Below are 24,806 nucleotides of genomic sequence, written 5' to 3' on the forward strand. Positions count from 1 at the left end.
ATGAAGAGGCTGAGCCAAAGCAGAAACAATGGACAGTTGTGGATGTGACTGGTGATGGAAGTAAATTCTGATGCTATAAAGAACAGCATGGACAGCAAGGCCCGGAGTGCCGCGGTCCACGGGGTCTCAAAGAGTCTGACACAAATGAGCGACTGAACTGAACTCTGGAGTAACAGAAATTTAAAACAAAACAAAAAATAAAAACAAAACCTAATTAAGCTTAGAAGCTGTTTCACAGCAGAGGAAACTATAAACAAGGGGAAAAGACAACCCTCAGAATGGGAGAAAATAATAGCAAATGAAACAACTGACAAAGGATTAGCCTTCCAAATATACAAGTAGCTCATGCAGCTCAATACCAGAAAAACAAACAACCTGATCAAAAAGTGAGTAGAAGACTTAACAGACGTTTCTCCAAAGAAGACAGTTCAGTTCAGTCGCTCAGTCCTGTCCAACTCTTTGTGACCCCATGGACTGCAGCATGCCAGGCCTCCCTGTCCAAAGAAGACAGATAGCTAATAAACATATGGAAAGATGTTCAACATCTCTCATTAGAAAAATGGAAATCAAAACTAGAAATCAAAAGTTCTGGGGATGTAATGTATAGCATAGTGACCACAGTTAATAATATTGTATATCTGAAATTTGCTGAGAGTAAATCTTAAAGATCTCATCATAGGAGAAAAAAAATTGGAACTGTGTGGTAATGGATGTTAACTAAACTTGTGGAAATCATTCTGCAACAGAGAAATCAAGTCATTACGTTGTATACCTAAAACTAATACAATGTTGTAAGATTGAAAGACAGCACTTAACATTTATCTCAAGGAAAGAGTATTTGATTTCATGACTAAATGAAACAATTTGCTATTTTAAAAAATATATTTCAAGTGCTATTGGTAATAGCTTAAACTAATTTCCTGATGGTGGAACGGAGAAGGAAATGGCAACCCACTCCAGTACTCTTGCCTGGAAAATCCCATGGACGGAGGAGCCCGGTAGGCTGTAGTCCATGGGATCTCGAAGAGTTGGACACGATTGAGCGACTTCACTTTCACTTTTCACTTTTACGCATTGGAGAAGGAAATGGCAACCCACTCCCGTGTTCTTGCCTGGAGAATCCCAGGGACGGGGGAGCCTGGCGGGCTGCCGTCTATGGGGTCGCACAGAGTCGGACACGACTGAAGTGACTTAGCTGCAGCAGCAGCAGCAGATGGTGGAAAGAAAAATGCATTCCAAGACCTTGATTTAGAGATTTTAAAAGACATAGTTAATAAAATTTCTATCACCATTGAAAGGAGATATTACAACTCTTTAAAGTAAGTAAAATGGAAAGAAATAAGTGTTTATCCTTATCTTCCCTGTAAGAAAGGAACTGTAGGGTAAGCAATGGCCATAGATGATTAGGAGAAATTATTCCTGGTGTAAATTCTAGCTAATATGTGAAGAAAGAATGAGATAATATGAAAATTACCATTTTGTAGTCCCAAACAAATGTCACAGATCATTAACAGAGACTAGGTGAAAGATCAACGGTCAGTGGGGAACTTTTATCTGCAGCATGTCAATTACTACCCCTCATATTACTTCTTACCTGGACCTACTGACCCTGGACCCACTGGACCCACTGGGTCAGTGGACATTACATGGATCTGACATAATGTGACATGAGCACCCAGCAACACCTTGGAATAGGACTGGCAAAAACGTTTCACCTAAATCTAATCAAGGTTTTAGTTCCAACTTCCATTTTAGAAGAAATACAGAAACTGATGCTGAAGCTACAATACTTTGGCCACCTGATGTGAAGAGCCAATTCATTGGAAAAGATCCTGATGCTGGGATTGAAGGCAGGAGGAGGAGATGACAGAGGATGAAATGGTTGGATGGCATCATAGACTCGATGGACATGGGTTTGAGCAAACTCTGGGAGATGGTTAAGGACAGGGAAGACTGGCAGGCTGCAATCCGTGAGGTTGCAAAGAGTTGGACACAACTGAGCAACTGAACAACAACAGAGAATTGAGGAATGAGTTAGCCCTCCAAAAAAGCAGAGGAATCCTGAAGGTATGTTGCAGAACAGATAACCTGACTTCTTCAGTGCTTCGCTGACAAAATAGGGCAACACTGTTCTAAATTAAAGGACATTTAAAAACTAAATGCAACCCAGGGGGGTTGTTTGATTCAAACAAATCACCCACCAAAGTGTATTTCTGGCTCAATTTTAGGAAAGCTGAATATTAAGTTGACTTAGATGATTTTTAGCAATCACTGTTAATTATGCTACATGTAAAACATAATTTTATAATATGTAGACTAAAGTACTTTGGATTAAAAGACATGATTTGCTTTAAAATAGTTTTGCAAAATACATAAAACTAATATAACATACTGTGAAAATAATTGCAAATCCAAGTAATGGGTATATGGGAATTCACACACCTATCTCTACTTTTCTGTGTTTGAAATTTTTCATAATAAAATTTCCAAAATATACAATATAAAAGAATAGTACAAATGTCAAATGTGTGCAATAACTGTATTTAAATGGTCTGTCAAGACTTACAGACTTCAAGAAGGAGCTATGGTTTGGTTACCTGGTTATGGGGTGGGGCTGGGTGAAGATGGAACCATAGGACGAAAGGATAATTAGGGAGTTTGGAGTGGACATGTACACCCTGCTATGTTTAAAACGGATAACCAACAAGGTCCTACCATATAGCACATGGAAGTCTGCCCATGTTATGTGGCAGCCTGGATGGGGAGCTTGGGGGAGAATGGATACAAGTGTGTGTATGGCTAAGTCCCTTCACTTGAAACTCTCTCAACATTGTTAATCAGCTACCCCAATACAAAATAATAAAAAGTTAAAAAAAAAAATCTGTCAAGCCACTGTAGTCTGATTCAAATTAGGAGTGGTGGGCCATGTCCAATCCACTCACATGTGGCACATGGAGCTCTACCACTCACCTTGTGACCTTGAACAATTACTACACCTCCAAGTTCTGTCTTTGGAAAATGAGCTCAGGGTAGCCTCTGCCCCTATGGTTGCTGTGGGGATTTACCTACATGAGTTAATACAAATAGGAGACGTGGGTGACAGAGTGAAAGTGTTCAACCAGTATATTTATGCCTTCCCTGGGCCAGGCACACACTGGGTGCTCCCTCACTGAGGCTATGGGCTAGGATGTGTCAGGGAGAAAGACATTTCCCCCTACCTTCCCAGGTTCTTCAGGCTGGTCTAAGAATTAAATTGACAGGAGACAGATTCATGGGAGAAAAATCAAACAAAATTTTAATAATATGGATGAAAGGGGGGAACCCAGGAAAACTAAGTAACTTGGCTGAAACCCTCACCTTAAATACCATCACCAGCTACAGACAAAAGAGGATGTTGAAGGTATGCAGGATCAGTTATGGGAGCTTGTCAGGAAAAAACAAGGGTAAGATTTTATGCAGGTATAAATTCCTCCCTTCTCCACTTGATAGGTTTCTAGAGATTTGGTCATCCGCTTTCCTATAGCAAGGGACACATGACTACAAATAGAGATTCCCCTTATAAATGTAAACATTAAGAAAAGGGTCACTCCTGCTAGGTTTTCAGAGTTCTTTGTTTTGTCTGCTGCTTTTTAGAAAATAACCAGCTTCAAATAATTAATAAACCAAAGAAACATATTTTAGGGTGACAGATTCTGTTTACCTATGGATGGCAATACAGACCTTTCTCAAGCAGCACAGACATACACAAACACAAGCATCGGGAAGGGCCATGGAAGGAAAAGACAGCGGGCTATCAGAGATGTGCTGACTGGTGAGTGAGAAGGTCAGTATCCAGGTTCAAGACATTCAGCTGGACAGCAGAGTGGTTAAAGCAGGAACTCTGGGTAGAGTAGTCGAATCTGCCCCAGCTCCTCCGCCTCCTACTAACCGTGTGATCGTGAACAATTCACTCGACCTCTTGGTTCCTTCATCTGTACAATGAGTGCAAGAAGGCACAGTCCTTACCTCATAGGGCTGTGGTGAAGATTACACGGTTAATAGTGTATGGTGCTTAGCACTGCAGAGGGAGGGAGCAAGTGCCCATTTGTAGTTGGCAGAAGAGTAACTGGCACACACCAAGCCCTTATCTATTATCTCAATGGTACTTTGACCAAGAGCAAAACAAAATATAATGCTGTCTCAACACCTGGCCTAGGAGGACTTAATGAGCTAAGGCTTTCAATTTCCTCTATTAGTAAACTCCAGCTGCACTTGGAAGAATTTATTAAAAAAAAAAAAAAAAAATCCCCATGTGCAGGTTCCATTCTGAAATAAATGAATTCAAAATTCTTAGGGAGAGACCATGGGCATCCTATTTTTTTCAGAAATTTCTCCAGTCATTTTAATTGCAGCCGGGGTTGAGAACCATCGATCCAAGACACTCAAAATGCAAGACGGTTCAAAACTGTAAACCTCTACAGTGCAATGAGTTATTACTGTTACTGTGGCCTCCAGTGTACAACCCATGGTCTAAGAGCGTACAAATAACCAGGCTTCTGAAGCGGCGGTGTGTGTTAGTCTCTCAGTCCTGTCTGAGCGGTTAGGTTCCCAATAATTCCTGTCCTCTCATACCACCCCCCCTTTACCTTGACCCCCTCAACCCCTTTACTCCCAAGAGCAGAACAAATATCCGGAGGAAATGCGCATAGGTAAGTACCCTGGCTTAATTTAAGAGCTGGTTAGGACAGGGAGGCCTGGCGTGCTGCGATTCATGGGGTCGCAGAGTCAGACACGACTGAGCGACTGAACTGAACTGAGGACAACACTCTCCGGGGTTGAATTACTTACAGGCAGAGGCCACCCAATCCAAGCACTGTATGGTGCATCCGCAGCTAGGTACCTTTCCGCATCCCGGAAAACTTTAACACAGAGAAGTTAACCCAGATATTTGTCCTTAGGGTGGGGAGAAGGGAGGGATCAGGTTTCAAATCCCTGGTCATTGAGTCCATTTCCGAAACCGTAATTCAAGAAACGAGTTTGTCTACTTCGAGAGGCTTAAGTGCCCTGTCCTCAATCCAGCTCGCTTGGGTCGTGGTTCCATTTGGATGTATACATGTGTCAAAACCCATCGAGCCGTAAATCTGGGCCTTTTCCTTGGGGTAAAGGTACGCCTTTATTTTTAAAAACGGCACTGGGGAAAATTAAGTCGGCACTCAGTCGTTCGCTACGAGCTTCACGTAAAAAGATGAATCAAAGAGGGGAACCCCAGATTAGCTACCCACGCCCCGTGTGACCTGCCAGACGAGGTTTACAAGGGGAGCCGGGCTGGAGGGTCTAAGGACGTCCTTGGACTTTCCGACCATGCCGGTCCGGAAAGGAGCAGGCGGAGCCCCAGGCACCGCGCGGTTTCGCCTGGATCTTGCGCGGCCAGGCGTCCTTACCGAGCAGCAGAAAGGACAGCAACCACTGCAGCACCGCCGCCGTCTGCAGCCGCCGCGCCAGCGGGATGTTGAGCGGCGCAAACTCCACCTTCATGGCCCGGCCGTGGCGAGCGAGAGCGGCGCCGAGCGCGGCCGCCTGGGACCTCGCGGCTCCGCTGCGCCTGCAGGGTGTGAGCGGCCGCTCGGGCCAGCGCCCGGCCCCCCGGGAGCAGAGGAGGCGGCGACCGCCCCGCACTGGGCGCGGACTGGATTTGGTCTTGGGTGGGAGGGAGCGCCGGGACCGAGCCTGGGGGCTGCCAATCACGAGCGCCGGGGCTCGGGAGCAGCTGCGGCGCCCAGGGCGCATTGGCTGACTCGCCAGGGCGCCGAGGAGAGAGCGCAACGCTGGGCACAAGCGTCGGCAAGCGGGGTCAGCTGGCAACCTGCCCGAGCCCGGCAACTCGGGTGTTCCTGCAACTAGCCTAGAAGCCCGGGGATCTCCACCGAACCCTGACCACTGTTCAGAGATCGATTACTGTGCGCCCGGCTTCAGCATCCGCCCTTAAACCCACCTCTTCCTCCGAAAGTGTCTGCAGCTGGGGAAGAGTTAGGCTCTCCCACCAGCTGGAGGTAGGCGCAAGAGTTAGCTTCTCTGGAGCTTGGTACCCATCTGCTTATTGGTCTGTGTGCCCCAAACTTGTCCCCAAACTCTGGGGGACTCCTCACCTTTGTGTCTCAGATTCCCACACCTATCCTGAAAACCTTTCGCTTACTCATTCAATGGACATTTATTGAATACCTACCACTTGCCGGGAACCAATCTGGGCGCTGAGGATATACTAGCTCATTCATCAATTCTGCTCTCAGTACAAATTGGGGTTGGAGGGTGGGGGTGGGGCGGGGAGAAACAAGAGAAAATAACACCATTGGGTGTGTAATTGCAAAGTGAAACCCTACTATGAATGAATGAGAAGGTTCTAGGACTTAGACTGGAGGGTCAGTCTCAGAAGAAGTGACCTTGACTTTAATTATAAAGGTGAATCTAACTCAAGCAAAGGGAAGCACATGTGCAAAGGTCCTGTGGCTGAAACTAAAGACCAATATAGTGGGAACTCAGGGAACAAGGAGATTGTAGTGAAATGACTCAAAAACAGTGGCCAAGAATCAGATCCTTGCAGGCTGTGTTTAGGGTTCAAGTCTTTACCCTAAGATTTGCCACGGAAGGATTCCATTTATGATATGTTAAATAAATGGAGAGATTCTAAATTGTGCCTCTGGCTTCCCTTGTGGCTCAGTGGCAGAGAATCTGCCTGCCAACACAGTAGACACAGGTTGAATCCCTGGGTCAGGAAGATCCCCTGGAGAAGGAAAGGGCAACCCATTCCAGTATTCTTGCCTGGGAAACCCCATGGAGAGAGAAGCCTGGTGGGCTTATAGTCCATGAGGTTGCAAAAGAGTCAGACATGACTTTGCAACAACAGATTGTGCCTCATCCTGTGAGCACGCACTACATTTTCTTCATAAATCTTACTGTAGAGTTGACCAACACCAAGTAGGAGGTAGCTGTCAAGTCATTGCTAGAGGGAGTTTGGAACAGGGCAAATCAACATAGTTGACTACCAATCCCCCCACCATGCCCCTATCTCCTTCCTCATTTTAATAGAAAGTTGGATAAAAACAACAAAGCCTAAGTAGTTCAGGGGAGTTGTTGGTGACTTTTTGTATGCAAAACTTGCTGGGTTTTTTTTTTTTTTTTCCTAATTGAGAAATCACTTTTTTTTTCTGCCCCATTTTCTTTATTTCAAGCCACAGGTCTACTTGGAGGGTCATGCAGCAAGTGGCTTGTAAATAAAATCAGAGTCTATGAATAGTGTCAGCACATTAAGAGACAGAATCACTGACTTCTCTCCTTAAGTCAAGATCTTTGGGATCCAGGAGATGGTATTATTTATGGCACACCTGAGAGGTACCTGGCTCCGATTAACATTACCATGCTACTCACTACAAAAAAGCCCAAGGGTAAACTCCTAAAGATGCCAGTGTCACCATTTTCTGAAGATTTAGTGGTAGCCCAACCCATGGACTTCATCACAGCTTTCTTCCATGTGGAATAACGAATTTCGCTCTCCTTGGCGTTGATCTGAGGCTCAAACCGCTCCATCGTGACAGCTGACAAATCCTCAGGCTCGAGACTCCACACGCCGACCCCTTCTGCAGCCCCTGCGGCCATGGCAGCTCCCAAGGCAGTTGTTTCCGGCATCGAGGGCTTCACTACCGGGATATACAGAATGTCGGCTTGCAGTTGCATCAGAATTTTGTTGTTGGTCATCCCTCCGTCCACCTGCAAGTGACTGAGTGGAATTCCACAGTCGCGGTTCATGGCGTCCAGAATTTCTCGGGTTTGGAAACAAACAGCTTCTAGTGCAGCAAAAGCAATATGGCATTTATTGGTGAACTGAGTGAGCCCACAGATGATCCCTCTGGCACTGGGCTCCCAATAAGGGGCATATAGGCCTGAAAAGGCTGGGACGAAATAGCAACCATAAGAGGTACCTACTTCTTTAGCAAGTTTTTCAATTTCCTCTGAGGTCTTTATAATTCCAAGATTGTCCCTTAGCCAGCGAACAACAGCACCGGCTATAGCTACGGAACCTTCTAGTGCATAATATACTGGTTTGTCTCTGCCGAGCTTGTAAGCCACTGTGGTCAGAAGGCCGTGTTCAGAAAATACACACTTATGGCCTGTATTGCATAGTAAGAAACAGCCTGTCCCATACGTGTTTTTGGCTTGTCCATCCTGGAAGCACAGTTGTCCCACCAATGCAGCAGACTGGTCCCCCAGACACCCCGATATGGGCACACCTTCCAAAGACCCAGCTTTCATTAGGCCATAGATCTCAGAAGAACTCCGGATATTTGGGAGAATTTTCATTGGAACTTCAAAAAACTCGCAGAGCTCTTTATCCCATTCCAAAGAGTGAATGTTGAAAAGCATCGTCCTGCTTGCATTTGTTACATCTGTACAATGGACACCTCCTTGGGCTCCTCCTGTCAAGCTCCAAATAAGCCATGAATCAATGGTCCCAAAAAGCGCTCTATCTTCTTCAACTGCCTTTTTAACTTTTCTCACGTTGTCAAGGAGCCAACGAAGTTTCACTGCGCTGAAGTAAGTGCTCAGTGGAAGGCCCGTCTTGGTCTTGACAAAGTTGTTATTTACTGGAATGCTTTTACTAAGACTCTCAACGGTAGACTGGGTTCTCAGGTCGAGCCACACCACAGCATTGTAAAGAGGTTCTCCAGTTAACTTGTCCCAGACTACAGTGGTTTCCCTCTGGTTACTGACACCAATAGCTTTTATGTTGGAAATATCAATATTGAGCTGTCCAAGTTTCTCACACGTTTTCTCTATACACTCATAGACGGACAGCAGGATTTCCTTGGGGTCTTGTTCCACCCATCCTTCTTTAGGAAACTCTTGTTTTATTTCCACTTGATGATGACTAAGTAGTTCGGCTGTTTTTGAATTGAAAACCAAAAAGCGCGTCGAGCTGGTGCCCTGGTCCACTGCTCCCACCAACGGCCCCAAAACTGCTTTCTTCGTGGCTGCCATGAAACTAGCTTCGGTCGGCGGGCGGGGGAACGCATCCCGTTTCCCAGGTGACGGCGGCAGGCGGGGGAGGGGAGGACGGCGAGCCCAGAGGGCCAAGCGGAGCGCAGCCTCAGAACGTATTATCTGCTCCAAGCTTCTCGCCCCGCCCCTTCCACTTCTAGACTTCTTCCCTGGACCTCCCACCACTGCTGCTGGGAATGTTATATGAGTATACACCATGTCACACATTCTGCAAAGCCCTTCACCAAACAGAGCGCATCGTAAAGCAACCCTGTGAAATTAGCTCATTTGTCAGTTAATGAAGGCCAGGGTCAAAGTCAAGCAACTGGCAGAGTGACCATTCAGCTTTGTTCATAACATAGAGAGGAGAGTCCTCCCTTCTTCAGTTGACCCAAACGTGGAACAAGTCTTTATGGAGTACCTGCTTGGCACTAGGCATAGCCCTCGGTCCTGATAATCCAAAGGTGAATTAAGACAGGGTCGCTGAGACTGAGAATTCACACGCATTCATTCATTGACTATTTATGGAAGGGCGTCCACGTGCTAAACACTAGGTGGGGGGATGGGGATGTGCTGAATAAGAGGGGATGAGTAAGAAAGGTCTCTGACCTCATAGGGCTCAGAGTCTAGTGAGAGAAACAAAATAAACCAAATGTGTGCTAGTGCCCTGAAAGACACACACAAGTTCTAGTGATAGAAGATGAACACCTAATTATTTTTTTAATTAATTTATCTATTTTAATTGGAGGCTAATTACTTTCCAATATTGTGGTGGTTTTTGCCATACATTGACACGAATCAGCCACGGGTGTACATGTGTCCCCCATCCTGAACCCCCTCCCACCTCCCTCCGCATCCCACCTCCCTCCACATCCCATCCCTCAGTGTTGTCCCAGTGCACCGGCTTTGACGCCCTGTTTCATGCATTGAACTTGGACTGCTTCTTTCACGTATGGTAATATACATGTTTAGGTGCTATTTTTTCAGATCATCCCACCCTTGCCTTCTCCCACAGAGTCCAGAAGTCTGTTCTTTACATCCGTGTCTCTTTTGCTGTCTTGCATATAGCGTCTTGGTTACCATCTTTAACACCTAATTATTAATAGAAGAGATTGGAAGTAACAAGAGTGGAAGTAGGGAGACCCTAAGGAGGCTATTGTGAGAATAGACGATGCTGGTTAGCCTACTGTGTTAGCAAATAGAGATGGATTTGACATAATCTTGAGGGATATAAAGACTGACAGGTTAATTGGATTCACAATCTATTGGTAGGTAAGACAAGCGGAATACCCAGAATTCCTATTCCTAGTCATTTGGAGTTCGCTCTCCTGAATTATGCTCTTGTCACTTTCCCGGAGCCCTCAGCAGGTAGAAAAGAACTGTCATATCTCATCACAACTCATTTGAGCAAAGTAGGGACCCATGAAGGTCTATCACCAGTTTAATTAGCAAATAAACCATTCATTCACTTGTTTAACATTCAACACACTTATTTTGTACATATTGTGTACATATTGTGTCCCAGGTTATTGGAGTTAAATGATTATTGGAGTTAAATGGTGGGAAAGTTTTAATTCATCAAGCTATTCAAAACAACTTTTCTGTATGAGTTTTGTTGATCTCTAGAAATAAAACTAATAGGAAAACATGAACCTTAGACATTATCTTTCTAAACTACGCATTTTGTGGAATAGGGAGCTTGGGGCAGAGAGGTTGATTTGTCCATGGCACCCCAGCTAGTTAATGGCAAGGAGTAGACCAGATGTCTTTATGACTGCACTAAAACAGATGAGGAGAAGTGATGTCCTGTAGTATCATGGGTTTCAAACTTTGATTTTAGCAGGGGTCTTTTCTTTTAAATCTTCAAATAACTCCAATTTATAAAAGAAATCAAAGTGAAACTGCTCTTATTGGAAATGAACGGGGACCCTGACTGCCACTTTGTCAGTATCTTCCTCCTTCCCGAGGTAACTGCATCTTTAGCAAAATGAAACTAATATCATCAAATAGTTACAGAACTGAAACCATTCAGTGTCATTTTGGGGGGCTCCAAAGAAATCTAGTACCACAGTCCCTTATGTCTCAGCACAGAAAGAATTCAGCGAGAGGCAAAGTGGATGGATAAGAAGTGATTTAATAGAATAGGATGCTTGTGAGGCTTACAAGCGGGTAGGAGAGGAGGGGTGCCACACCTCCCAGAACTTACTGGGCTACAGTTTTATAATCAAAGGAAAAGTGGGGAGGGGGAGAAGAACTTCTTTGTCTTTCTTGAGTAGGCATCATGCTTCCATCATCAGTTCCTCCTCCAGGCTGAGAAGGGGAGTTTCGGTGTCCCTACATGTCAAGCTAGGTTCACAAATTATTGTTTTTAATATGTACAGATAGTGTGTCCTAACTTTGAGCTCACTGAGCAGGATGTGGGTCTCATGCCACCATTGTTTTATTGTTTGGGGGCATATCTTGTGTTTCTCTTGCATAGTCTTGTTGTGAATCAACTCTGCTTGATTTTGTACTTAAGCAAACCTGCTCTCTCCTTTTTTTTCTTTAATAATTTTAGTTATTTATTTTTGGCTGTGCTGGGTTGCCGGGAGCAGGCACATGAGATCCCACCCATGACAAGGTCATGAGGGAGAAAACCTAACGGGCAAGGCGGATCAGGTTTTCAGGGATTTCGAAAAGGCCAGCTCTAGAGATCCCACCCATGACAAGGTCATGAGGAGAAAACCTGACAGGCAAGGCGGATCAGGTTTTCAGGGATTTCGAAAAGCTGCCCCCGGCGCTCACCTTAAAGATGATATCTGTCTTTCTGATGCCTGCCTCAATAGACTACTCCCTAATTTCTGTGACACAGGCAGAAGGCCTTCCCCCATCTCTTCCCAAAGAAGAATCAATTTAGAACTTTAATCAATAAGTTTCCCAGGTGGTGGTATTTTATGAGATTATCCAGGGTGAAAGGAGTGTTTTAATTTAAACTCCTTTGCTGGTAGTTTGTTAGCCAAATGCATTTATGCCCTTGGTACTAATATGCATGATTGCTTATAATATCCTAATCATAAAATAGCATAAATAACCTGATTCTATAAAAGCCCTAATAGACATAGAGCCTTTTGAAGGGGTAAAGGAGTCCTATTAGAAAACATAAGAAAAATTATTCTATAGGTGGTTATTGGGTTGAGATTTGCTTGCTGTGTTTTGCTTGCTGTGTTTTTGCTTTTAATGTGCTAAGGTTGTGTTATAGAAACCATTGTTAATATAGTTAAAGATCTAGAGAAACAAGGACTTAGCCCTAGTGTGGTAACAATGAGATGGTTGTTAATTGTCAGCCAGGAGTGCTAGGCAGAAGCTGCCTCACCAAAGTCGCAGAGTCAGTATGGGGTAAACTTCTTAGATAAAAGCAACTGACAACTTTTGCAGAAGGATTAATTTTTGTATTAACAAGGATATAATTCTACTCTGTACTATTTCCCTATGAGACTGCTACCTTTCAGTTAAGGTCACCACAGAAACAGAAAATAGGTTTACATTCACCTGACCTGCATAAAATGTTAATAGGTCCCAAGGCCAGAAGATAATATACAAGACCCTCATAAACAAAGAAGTACGCAGAAAACACACTGGTTTTGTGAAGGACAAGCTGACGTAATGTTAAGCTATCTTCCCCTTAGAAATGTACTAACTTAGGGTATAAAAGCTATGGTAAAAAATAAAGCATTGCCAGACTCTGCCAGACCCTGCAAACACCCCCGTCTGGTCATTCACTCTCTCTCTCTCTTTTTCTCTCTCTCTCCCTCGCAGACTTGGCCCTATCAAGGCGGGTCTCACGTGTCTTCTCTCTCTCTCGCCGATGCCATTCATCCTGAGGGTGCCCCCTGGATCATGCCGAGGCTGGACCCCGGCACTGGGTCTTCGTTGCTGTGAAGGCTTTTTCTCTAGTTGCAGTGAGCGGGAGCTACTCTCTAGTCATGGGATGCTGTCTTCTCATTTTTGTGTTTTTTCTTGTTGGGAGTGCAGTCTTAGTTGCTCTGAGGCATGTGGAATCCTCCTGGACCAGGAATTCAACCCATGTCTCCTGCACTGGCCGGAGTATTCTTTACTGCTGAGCCACCACGGAAGCCCAAACCTGCTTTCTTGAGTAATCATTAACTTACAGGAGTCTCCCACACTTTTCCTGTTTTACAGTACCCAAATGGGATTAGCTATTTCATCACCGACTTTGTCCCATTTAGAATCTCCGAGGGACTGGCAAAATGGGTTGAAAACCACTTTGTGCGTGCGTGCGTGCGTGCATGTGTGTGTGTGTGTGGTGGGGTGGTAGTAGTGGGTCATTTAATATTTGGAGAAATACACAGCTTAAACAGGGTTGCAGTTAAGTAACTGTATGTGATGTATCAATACATCATTGATACATTGAGTCAATACACATTGACTCAGTGCTGACCATCTACCAGGTTCTGTCATTGTCATGCATGTGCGCTCAGTCGTATCTGACTCTTTGAGACCTTATGGACTGTAGTTTGCCAGGCTCCTGTGTCCAAGGGATTCTCCAGGCAAGAATACTGGAGTGCGTTGCCATTTCCTTCTCCAGGGGATCTTCCTGACCCAGGGGTCAAACCTGCATCTCTTGCATCTCCTGCACTGGCAGGAGGATTCTTTCCCATTGAACCAGTATCTCACCAGGTACTGGACTACATGCTTCATATGCTGTGTTTACTTTAAGGCTCACAACAACTCTCCAGGGTAATACTATTATTCCTTTTACCAGTAAAGAAAGTGAGGCTAGAGATCAAATTAATTGTTCACCTAGTAGTTAGTAGAAGTGAGTTTCTGTTGTTTGAATATGGGTTTGTCTGTTTCTAGAGCCTGAGCAAATAACTGCCATACTAGGCTCCTCCTCAAACAATATCACAAGGAAGGAAGGGAATGTTGTTGAAACCAAGGAATAAGTCACTGAAGAGCAAGTGGAAGAATGCAGAGGGTCAAATTTGTCATAGTTTGGGTTATGGTTAGTTATTCATTCAGTCAATAGTTATTTGCCAGTCATATTCTATGTGCAATTCAACAAAAATTTATAAAGCAGCTTTGCCACAGTAAATCCTGAGGTGGCCATTGTGTTGGAAATCAGCTGTCCAACTTGAAGATCTGAGATTCAAGCAACCAAGTGTGGGTCCTCTTTCCATGTCTTATCTTTAATAAAGGAATGAGAAGGTGACAGTTCAGATTGCATCATAGGTTACAAAAGCCTACCCTTGGAAATGAGTAACTAAAAATCACTTCTTTGTTTTGTTTCCTGTGCATTTGACAATAGCTAACTTCTACTAGCAAGAAAATTTTGAAAAGACCCTGATGCTGGGAAAGATTGAGGGCAGGAGGAGGAGGGGACGACAGAGGATGAGACAGTTGGATGGCATCACCAACTCAATGGACATGGGTTTGGGTGGACTCTGGTAGTTGGTGATGGACAGGGAGGCCTGGCATGCTGCGGTTCATGGGGTCGCAAAGAGTTGGACACGACTGAGCAACTGAACTGAACTGAACTAGCAAGAAGATGCAATGTTTTTCTATAACATGACATTTTACTGTAATTTAAGTTAATATGTTCCTATTATTAGGAAAGGAAACTGCATTTTCTCTAGAGTCATTGAGAGTCATTAAAGGGGACAGTTTAGGTCACTGTCCTGGTTTTCATAAAGTACATTCATCATAAAGGTAAATATTTCTCTCTCATTTATACAGACAAGAAACTCAGCTATCACAGTTACCATAATTCATTGAGAGTGACCAGCTCAGGTTAAAGTCAAACAGAGGACCATCACTATGGCAATTTCAGTGGAGTGTCCTTTAAACAGTTATATTTTCAAGTCTCTTTTGAATGAAGTTCAAGAAACTTGCTTAGGACCTTCTGTTTTTTTATTATCTTCTGGATGAATTGTTTTATCAGTCCAACAGGGCTGGAGTATGTTTGTTCTGAGCAAAGTTTCTGGAGTCTTGCCCAAGAGAGTGAAACTTTGTAGCCACCCCATGATGATGGTGCAAAGGTTTCCTTTCTCCGTATTTTCTTGTTGCTATAGGCACATACAAGTTCTCAGATGGTGCTAGTGGTAAAGAACCTGCCTGCCAATGCTGGAGATGTAAGAGATGTGGATTTGAGCCCTTGGTTGGGAAGATCCCTTGGAGAAAGAAATAGTAACCCACTCCAGTATTCTTGCCTAGAAAATTCCATGGACAGAGAACACATGTGTCTCAAAGAGTCAGACACAACTGAGCACATTATAATAAATTATAGGCATGTACAAGTTCTCAGACTCTATATACTATTCCTTTCTTTCACATTCTCCTTTGAAAGTCTGACTGATATAAGTTCAATTGTTATCTTTCCATTAGTTAATGTTAGTATATGATTTGCTCTACATATGATGTTAGTATATGATTTGCTCTACAAAGTAGGCCCTTCTGTAGTTGATGGTTTAAATTATTGTAATACAATGTGATACTATTGTAATTACTATGTAATACTATGAACAATTGGTGGTGATGGTGGTATAGTTGCTAAATCGTGTCCTACTCTTGCGACCCCTTGGACTGTAGCCCGCCAGGCTCCTCTGTCCATGGGATTCTCCAGGCAAGAATATTGGAGTGGGTTGTTGTTCCCTTCTCCAGAAAATCTTCCCGATCCAGGAATTGAACCCAGATCTCCTGCATTGCAAGCAGATTCTTTACTGACTGAGGTATGGAGGAAGCCCCATGAATTAGAAATTATTATGGTAATCACTAATGTTCATTAAATGTCCTTTCTCTTCTCATTATTCACTCCGCACTTTTGTTTGCTTGTGGTCTGGGAACCTATTTGGGGCTCCAGCAACCAAAACAAGGGAGAACCTAGGAGAAAGCAACCAAGAAGGCCCACTGCAACTGATCTGGGTCCTGATAGGCTCTTGAAAGAAGCTGTCAGCAACTCAAACAGTGTCTTTGGAGGTATGGCAAAGCAAACTCCATCATTTACTTTAAGTTTCCAAGAAGGTCCAATCCAATGGATGGAATTTCACTCTTGTTTGTATCTTTCTGGTTGTTCATGGCTCCTTGATATACCACCTGTTGGTTCCTCTGGTCTATTGTTAATATTGTTACTTTCCCTCCCCCGCCCCCAGGAACATATGCTATTTCCTCAGTCCTGGCTGTTGTCATGTCTCCTTGGATTACTGCAATCTCCTAAGTGATTTCCTTGCCTTGAGTTCTGCCCCTTGGTCTGCCATCCCTAATCCCTTCTCCACAATGTATCCAAAGTGAATTTAACAAAATACCAAGTTAATCATGTCATTTTTCTGCTTAAAACCTTTCAGTTTCTTCCCATTGCTCTTAAAGTCCAAAATCTTTCAAGTAGTTTCAGACCCTGCATTATAGGGCCTCTATTTATCTGTTGGGGCTTCCCTGATGGTTCAGTGGAAAAGAATCTGCCTTCAAATGCAGGAGATGTGGGTTTGATCCCTGGATCAGAAAGATCCCCTGGGAAGGAAATGGCAACCCACTCCAGTATTCCTGCCTGGGAAATCCCATGGACAGAGGAGCCTCGTGGGCTATAGTCCATGGGGTCACAGGGTCAGACAGGACTGAGCGTGCACACACACACATACACACACGCACTCACCTCTCAAGTCTCAGCTGTAATCCTCCTCTGACCCTTACACTCCAGGCTTTCATTCTTCTGAACTTCGTTTCAGGTGAGCAGTCAAGTTTCAGGAAGAGGAGTGAGACACTTGAGTCTTACGAATATCCAGGGATTTCAGTCCTTCTAGGTCTCTCTCCGCTATCTTTTCTTCATGTCAATATCATTTTAGCTAGTTACTGATTAATTTTCTCTGTATGATGGGAAACATACAGAGAACATACAGAAACACCAATAGCTTTAGCCTTGCATTTTGCTGTTTCCACCACTGAAAAAAAAAAAAATGAACCTCATGTCCCCAGTGGTTCCAAGTCCAAAATTCAGCTTGCTTCAGCTGTTTACCCCTGGACCAATTCACTGGCATGAGATACAGTGTCCCATTGCTTTAACGTGGTGACTCAAAGGTTTACCCTGTGTGGAGAGAAACAAGGAATGCTGAGCAGATTATCCCAAGTTGCCTCAATCATAACTGGTTAGAAGAGAGGAGTTAGACTGTCTTCAGTATTTCTGGCTTAGACGACTCAGTGGATGCTCATGACTCTGAAAAAGATAGGAAGAACATGGGGAAGAACAAATTTTGTGGTGAGTGGAAAGTATAGGTTTTGAGTATGGCATGCCAGCCTGTTGAGAAACCAGCAAGAGATATGCACAGAGGTGAGAGGTAGGTTGGAGGCTAGAATGACAAACATCTCTGTTTAGGTGATAGTGGAAGTGGAGATCTTTCAAGGAGAAGATCACCAAAGACATACCTCTAGAGGGTATCCCACACTGAAGGTAGAGAAAGGGCAGTGTAGGAGGAGGAAGAGGCCATGAGAACTAATACTGATCAAGTGTTCCCAATGTGCCAAGTGTGTGTATGTGTATGCTCAGTCACTCAGTTGTGCCTCTTTGTGGTTCCATGGACTGTCGCCCACCAGGCTCCTCTGTCCATGGGATTTTCCAGCAAGAATATTGGAGTGGGTTACCATTCCCTCTTCCAAGGAAGGGGTCTTCCTGACCCAGGGATCAAACCTGAGTCTCTTGTGTCACCTCCGCGGGCACGCAGATTCTTTACCAGTAGCACCACCTGGGAAGCCCCGCGCGTAGCATAATCTGCTTCTATTAAAATTTGTACAACCATGCTGTGGTACACCTATGCAGTAGGTATTATTATTATCTTCACTTCATAAGAAACGAAGGCCTATCAGTATTCAGTAATTGGTCTAAGGTCTCAGTTAGTAAGCAGTAGACACAGAATCAAAATCTGTGACTAGTTATAGAACCCTTAACATGAAATCACATGGTTTCTCACCTACAATAGTGGAAAAATCCAGAGAGTTGAATAGAGGAGTTGAGAGTCAGGAAAATTAAGAAAGGAGAATTTTAAGAATGAGGGAATGGTCAATAATATAAAAAGTCTATTTTTTATATTATATATAAAATATATATATATAAATATAACAAGTTTATTTTAAAAATATAATTAAAATTGACCAGTGACTTGACAATCAGGACGTTCAACCCGATGCTTGGAGAGTCTAGCAGACCTTCTTGGTTCTGTTGGATCCATCAGTAGAAACCCAAGAAGACAGACGGATTTTGGTCATGTCCTACAAGAGATTAAAAGCTCCAGGAGAATTATAGGAAAGGCATATTAGGTTTTCATCAGAACAGAACTAGTTTTGGATATATAGCAATTAAAACAAGGTTGTTGTTGCTGTTTTGTTCATTTGCTAAGTTGTGTCCGACTCTGTGCAACCCCATAGGCTGCAGCACACCAGGCTTCCTTGTCCACTATCTCCCAGAGTTTGCTCAAACTCATGCCCATTGAGTCAGTAATGTTATCCAGCCATCTCATACTCTGTCATCCCCTTCTCCTCTTGCCCTCAGTCTTTCCCAGCATCAGGGTCTTTTCCAATGAATCTGCTTTTCACATCAGCTGGCCCAAGTATTGGAGCTTCAGCTTGAGGTCAAAGTATTGGAGATTCAGTTTCAGCATCAGCCCTTCCAATGAATATTCAGGGTTGGTTTTCTTTAGGATTGACTAGTTTGGTTTCCTTGCAATCCAAGGGACTCTCAAGAGTCTTCTCCAACACCACAGTTCAAAAGCCTCAATTCTTTGGCCCTCAGCCTTCTTTTGGTCCAACTCTCACATACCTACATAACTACAGTAAAAACTATAGCTTTGACTATACAGACCTTTGTCGCAAAAGTGATGTCTCTGCTTTTTGATACTCTGTTTAGGTTTGTTGTAAATTTCTTCCCAAGGAGCAAGTGTCTTTTAATTTCATGGTTGCTATCACCGTCTGCAGTGATTTTGGAGCCCAAGAAAAGAAAATATGCCATTGTGTCTATAAATTATATCATCTATCATCTGAGTTTACAGCCCTGTCTCACACTCCTGCAGGCAGCAGCTCAAGTTTTACTAAACTTAATACCAGAAAGGATTTGTGGTCTCAGATTACTTAGGTTGTCACCTGGAGTATTAATAGCTAGTATTCAAAAGGTATTTTGCATCTTTCAAATTGTTTCCACACACTTTGTCTCTAAACCATCCAATGAGGTTCTACATCCACTTTATGGATGACTAAATTAGGCTGGGAATGGACAGTGTTTGTTTTTGAAGAAGAAAGCACATACATAATATCAGCATACCATTTTATTTTTTTTCTAATCAAAATTTTTGCATTTCTTTTTTTAAATTGAGGTATAGTTGATATATAATATTATATGTTTCATGTGTAAAACATAATAATTCACAAGTTTTAAAGATTATGTTACATTTCTAGTCCTTAAGATATTGGCTATATTCCCTGTGCTGTACAAAATATCCTCATAGCTTATTTTTTTAATACATAGTAGTTTGTACCTCTTAATCCCCTGCCCCTATCTTGCCTCTCTTCCTTTCGCTCTCCCCACTGGTAACCACTAGTTTTTTCTCTATATCTGTGAGTTTGTTTTGCTTTTGTTATATTTACTCATTTATTGTACTTTTTATATTCCACGTTAGTGATATATAGAGTATTTGTCTTTCTCTTTCTGACTTAGTATATACCCTAAAAGTTCATCCATGTTATTGCAAATGGCAAAATTGCATTCCTTTTTTAGACTGAGTGTGTGTGTGTGTGACACCTTATTTATCCATTCATCCGTTAGTAGACCAGATCTGTTAATAGATCTGTTAAAGTGTCACTTTATATGCTGCTCTAGTGTGAGCCGTCATCAGACACAGCATTGCGTTTTCAGGACCTATGTAGGAAGAATTTCAGATCTGACAACATCTATTTCCCAGCTGCTGCCCAACCCTCAAGTATTACAGGAAAGTGGCACAATCATTTCAGAAACTTCCTCCGAGGACGTTACATGTTTTACGGGCAAAAACAATCATGATCGCCCAAGTCTACACAAGCTATGTAGTGATGATAGAGCTAGGTTGTGTACCACTGATTAGGCAAAGAGGAGAACCAAACACAATTGGTTTTTCCTCACAATAGAAGTAATCCTACTAATTACAGTTCTGTAAAATACAGCAGGTACAATGAAGAAAGTGAGCTCGCCAAGATAACCAGTTAACACTTTGGTGTATACCATACCAGTTGTTTTACTTTTGTTCATAGTCACATACATACATGCCCTCGAAAAATCATTTTAAGTATGTTGTTTAGAAACTTGTTTTCATAGAATACATTGTAGACTTTTTTAAATGAATCATTTTATGATTAATTAATTTATTTGGCTGCCTCAGTTCTTAGTTGCAGCATGTGGAATCTTCATTGTGTCATGTAGAATCTTTTGCTGCAGTGTATGGACACTAGTTGCGGTACTTGGGCTTCAGTAGTTGTGGTGTACAGGCCTAGTTGCTCCAAGGTATGCAGGATCTTAGTTCCCCGACTGGGGATTGAACTCACGTCCCCCACATTGCAAGGTAGATTCTTAACCACTGGACCACCAAAGAAGTCCCTGTTGTAAACTTTTTCGTGTTGAAAAATGTATCACCATTTCTAATGTTTGTATGGTATTCTCTTACATGGAGGTATCAGAATTTATTTAATCAAGTCCCATATTGTTGGACATTTAAGTTGTCTCCAAATTCTCTGTATTATAAAGAGAAGAATACTCCCTTCATTATTTCCTTAGCATAATCCTAGGTGTGGAATTTCAGGATGAAAGAGTATACATCTAAAAGTTTGATTCATATTGTCAAGCTACTATTTATATTCCTGACAGCTGTACCTAAGAGTGGCACCTTCCTAAATCTTTGCCAGCATGAGGCAGATAATTTATTTCTTTAATCTTTGCCAGTCTCCCTGGAGAAAATATCTCTGCTTTCACTGTGGTTTTAATCTGCATTGCTTCTCCCCTCCTCACTTTTTGTTTTTTGCTTCTGTTGGTTGAATCGGTTGTTAACATTCTTTGCCCATTTTTTTTTTTTCTACTGAAGTATCTATTTTAAAAAAAGAAAAGATAATACTCTCTATAATATATAACAATATATATTATAATATTAATGATATAAATATATAATATTCCAATCATTAAAGGAAACCATCAAATATTTATCTACAGTCTGCTCTGTGCCAGTCACTGTTTAAGGCTCTTGGCATATATTATGGAACAAAACACGAAGTCTCTGCTTTATAAAATTTATGTTTTGTTAGGGAAAGACATTAATATCTAATAACCATAATAAATAGTACAGTCAGGGATAGGTCTCTCTTAGACTTGTTGGAGCTGAGAGAGCTGGCTCTTCAGGAGTCTGGGGTCAAGAACACTCTAACAGAGGAAACTGCTGATTCAAAAGTTCCGAGGTGGACTAGTGTCTGATATGTCAAAATACCTGCATGGAGACTATGGTTCTTGGATAGAAAAGTTCCTAAATTAACCCATAAAGTACATTTGATTCCTAGTAAAACATCAAAAGGATGTTTTTCAGAACTTGACAGAATTTAAAGCTCATGGAGGAAAAAGTAACATGAGGGAATAGTCAAGAAATTTTTGAAAAAGAAAGCGCTGTACACTCCTTCAAATACTGAAATGTATTATGAAGCTATATTAATTAAAACAGTTTTGTGCTAGCAATGGGATAGTTCAGCAATAGACCCAAATAGATATGGAAATTTAATATGTGCTAAAGAAGGTATTTCAAATCTCTGGGAAAAAAGAAGTTTATTTAATAAATTTTGTTGAGCTAACTGGATAGCTGTTTGAAAAAAAAAAAAAAAGCTGGTTCATTCAGTGTCTCAAAACCAAAGCAAATTTTGGAATGATCTGAGATTTAAATGGAAAGGGAAAAAAAATCCATTCAAGTCCTTTGAAAAGAATATGTGATTTTTAGAAGAAATAACTTGGGATGGTAAAAGTTCTATTAAAACAGAACATAAAATCCAGAATCTATAAAGGAAAAGAATCATAAATTAGACTCTTTAAATAAAATTTTTTTTAAAATGCCATTTATGAAAAAAGAAAAACTTAAAATCAAATTTGAAGTTTTCTTATTGTGTTTCTACTCAGCTATAGGCCACCAAGCATTTGTTTCCCTCACCTCCCAAAAGAAGGCCACAATTCAGCTCTTGTTTCTCATTTCATCTTAATTTCCTTAAAACACATCCGTAAAGGTATACCAGAAAAAGCAGAACACTACTAATATTTTTCCAACCCTTTGGATATCCCAATGCCATAGGCTTTGTCCTTTCCATCCCACAGACCTGTCTCAATTCTACCTATTCATGGAGAAGGTTGACTAGAAGAACTGACTAGTCTCAGATTTTCTGTTTATCATCCCTTTTCCTTTAGTTTTACCATCTACTGACATGTCGTTATTCAGTTGCTAAGTCCGCCCAACTCTTTGCGACCCCATGGACTGTAGCTCATAAGGCTTCCCTGTCCATGGGGCTTTCCAGGCAAGAATACTGGAGTGGGTTGCCATTTCCTTTTCCAGAGGATCTTCCCAGATCAGGGACCAAACCCGTGTCTCCTGAATTGGCAGGAGCATTCTTTACCACTAAGCCACCAGGGAAGCCTCATCTGTTGATGTATGGCTAAATAATATACCCTTTAGGTTATCCTGTTTTTCATTTTTATATAAATGGCACCATACTGTATATATGCTTCCATGGTTTATTTATTTTTTGTCCAAGTTTATATGTGCAGCTGTAGTTCATTTGCAAAGCTGTGTGGTGCTTCATTGTATGAATTTATAATTATTTACCTGTTCTAATATTGATAGACATTGGGATATCTCCAGTTATTAACTATAATAAACAATATAAGTGAACTTTTTTATTTGGTAGTCCAGTGCACATGGGTAAGGGTTTCTTTGGGGAATATTTCTGGGTTCCTAACTGCTGGACAGTAGGGCAGGCACATGCCCTGCCTTGCTAGACAGGTAAGGTTATGTTTTCCAAAGTGGCTATACCAGTTTATACTCCCACATTCTCACCAAAATCTGATTTTGTTAGACTTTCACATTTTTGCTAATCTGGTGCGTATAAAAATGTATTTCATTTTATTCTTGTTTGTTGATGTTATGTAGTTGCTAAGTCGTGTCCAACTCTTGTGACTCCATGGACTGTAGCCTGCAAGGTTCCTCTGCCCAAAGGATTTTCCAGACAAGAATACTGGAATGGGTTGCCATTTCCTTCTCCAGGGAATCTTTCTGACTCAGGGATTGAACCCACATCTCTTTTGTATCCTGCATTGTGGGCAGATTCTTTACCACTGAGCCACCAGGGAAGCCTTAATTTGCATCTTCCTAATTTCCATTGTATGGAAAACTTTTCATGTTTATTGGCCAGCCCATCTTTCAGTCCTAGGAAGTACTGCCATCTCATTTTTGCTTTCGGGCTGGCTTTAAAATTAGACAAGAGAAACACCTATCTATATTTTGTGATGTATTATTTCAATATTTTCCAAATATCTTTCTTGTCTGTCAGCTAATGCCATTTTTGATGTGTGTTTGTAGCCTAGTGTTCCCTTTCCCATTAGATTATCCTAACATTTTTGTTGCCGAACAGGTTCTTGGCCTTCCCCAATCAATAGAAATGGACTAGAGGCCAGACAAGAAATTCAGACAAGGCTTTATTGGGGCCCCTGCTGCAGTAGAGAGGAGTGAGAACAAAAAGCAGGTTCCCTTGCTTACTCACTCCTTGAGTGGAGGGGGGAAGAAGGTGGAGGGAGAGAGCTTGTTCGTTACATGGGGTGAGGGTAGGAATGTGTCCACAGGTGGGCAGAGGGGTGGCGAGTACCCGTTAGCTGGTACTATGTGCAGGGGTGTATGCACAGGACGCTTACTTTGCTCCCAGCACCCCATTTTTGCTCCAGGCTCTTTAAAAGTGGCAATTGGGTTTTCTTTTTTTTCTTTGTTTGGTCTCTTTGTATCTTTTGTTCAGAATCTGTCCCACTGTGCCTGCACACAGCTATTTTTAGTCCCATACAATTCCTTTGTATTTTGTTGCATGAAGAGAGGTGTGTCCCAGTACAGACACTGCATTTCACAGCAACAAAAGGTCCCAGGTGCCAGGCCTGTCTCAATTCTAGCTAGTCATGGAGAAGGTGGTTGTTCAGTCGCTCAGTGTCCGACTCTGCGACGCCGTGAACTGTAGCACAGCCAGGCTTCCTTGTCCATCACCATCTCCCTGAGTTTGCTCAAATTCATGTCCACTGAGTTCGTGATGCCATCCAACCATCTCATCCTTTGAAGCCCCCTTCTCCTCTTGACCTCAGCCTTTCCCAGGAGAAGGTACAGGGTACCTATGCCTGTGCAAGGACAAAAAGCAGGATGGATGAGGTATGGCACGTAGAAGCTGGGAACAGAACACCTCTGAGAATAGTCTGAAACTGAGGATAATAATAATGACAATGCCCAAATTCCAGGACTCAGGACACAAGAATTATGCTACTTAATACTCTGAGTATTATTACTCAGGGTATTGTTTCTAATCTTTACAATAATAGATGGGGAAAAAATGGAAATAGTGATAGACTTTATTTTCTTGGGTTCAAAATCACTGCAGATGGTGACAGCAGCCGTGAAATTAAGACACTTGCTCCTTGGAAGAAAAGCTAGACAGTGTATTAAAAATCAGAGATATCACTTTGCCAACAAAGGTCTGTATAGTCAAAGCTAGTTTTTCTAGTTATCATGTATGGATGTGAGTTG

At 42.4% G+C, this 24,806-nt stretch overlaps 2 protein-coding genes across 2 annotated transcripts in view; both read right to left on the reverse strand.

The window, feature by feature from the left end:
• The window catches only part of MOGAT1 (monoacylglycerol O-acyltransferase 1), a 32,101-nt gene extending 26,425 nt beyond the window's left edge, over positions 1 to 5,676 (reverse strand). Inside the window, exon 1 of the mRNA XM_043909883.1 lies at positions 5,421 to 5,676. Within this exon, the coding sequence (XP_043765818.1) occupies positions 5,421 to 5,514 (94 nt within the window). The 5' untranslated portion in view covers positions 5,515 to 5,676. The remainder of the gene's footprint in view (positions 1 to 5,420) is intronic.
• Positions 5,677 to 7,183: 1,507 nt separating this feature from the next.
• LOC122698623 (glycerol kinase-like) lies at positions 7,184 to 9,126 on the reverse strand. The gene has a single exon (XM_043909882.1). The coding sequence runs from the start codon at positions 9,007 to 9,009 to the stop codon at positions 7,348 to 7,350; it is 1,662 nt and encodes a 553-aa protein (XP_043765817.1). The 5' UTR covers positions 9,010 to 9,126; the 3' UTR covers positions 7,184 to 7,347.
• Positions 9,127 to 24,806: the final 15,680 nt, after the last annotated feature.

Source organism: Cervus elaphus, chromosome 8 (assembly GCF_910594005.1).
Source record: "Cervus elaphus chromosome 8, mCerEla1.1, whole genome shotgun sequence".
Lineage (NCBI taxonomy): Eukaryota > Metazoa > Chordata > Mammalia > Artiodactyla > Cervidae > Cervus > Cervus elaphus.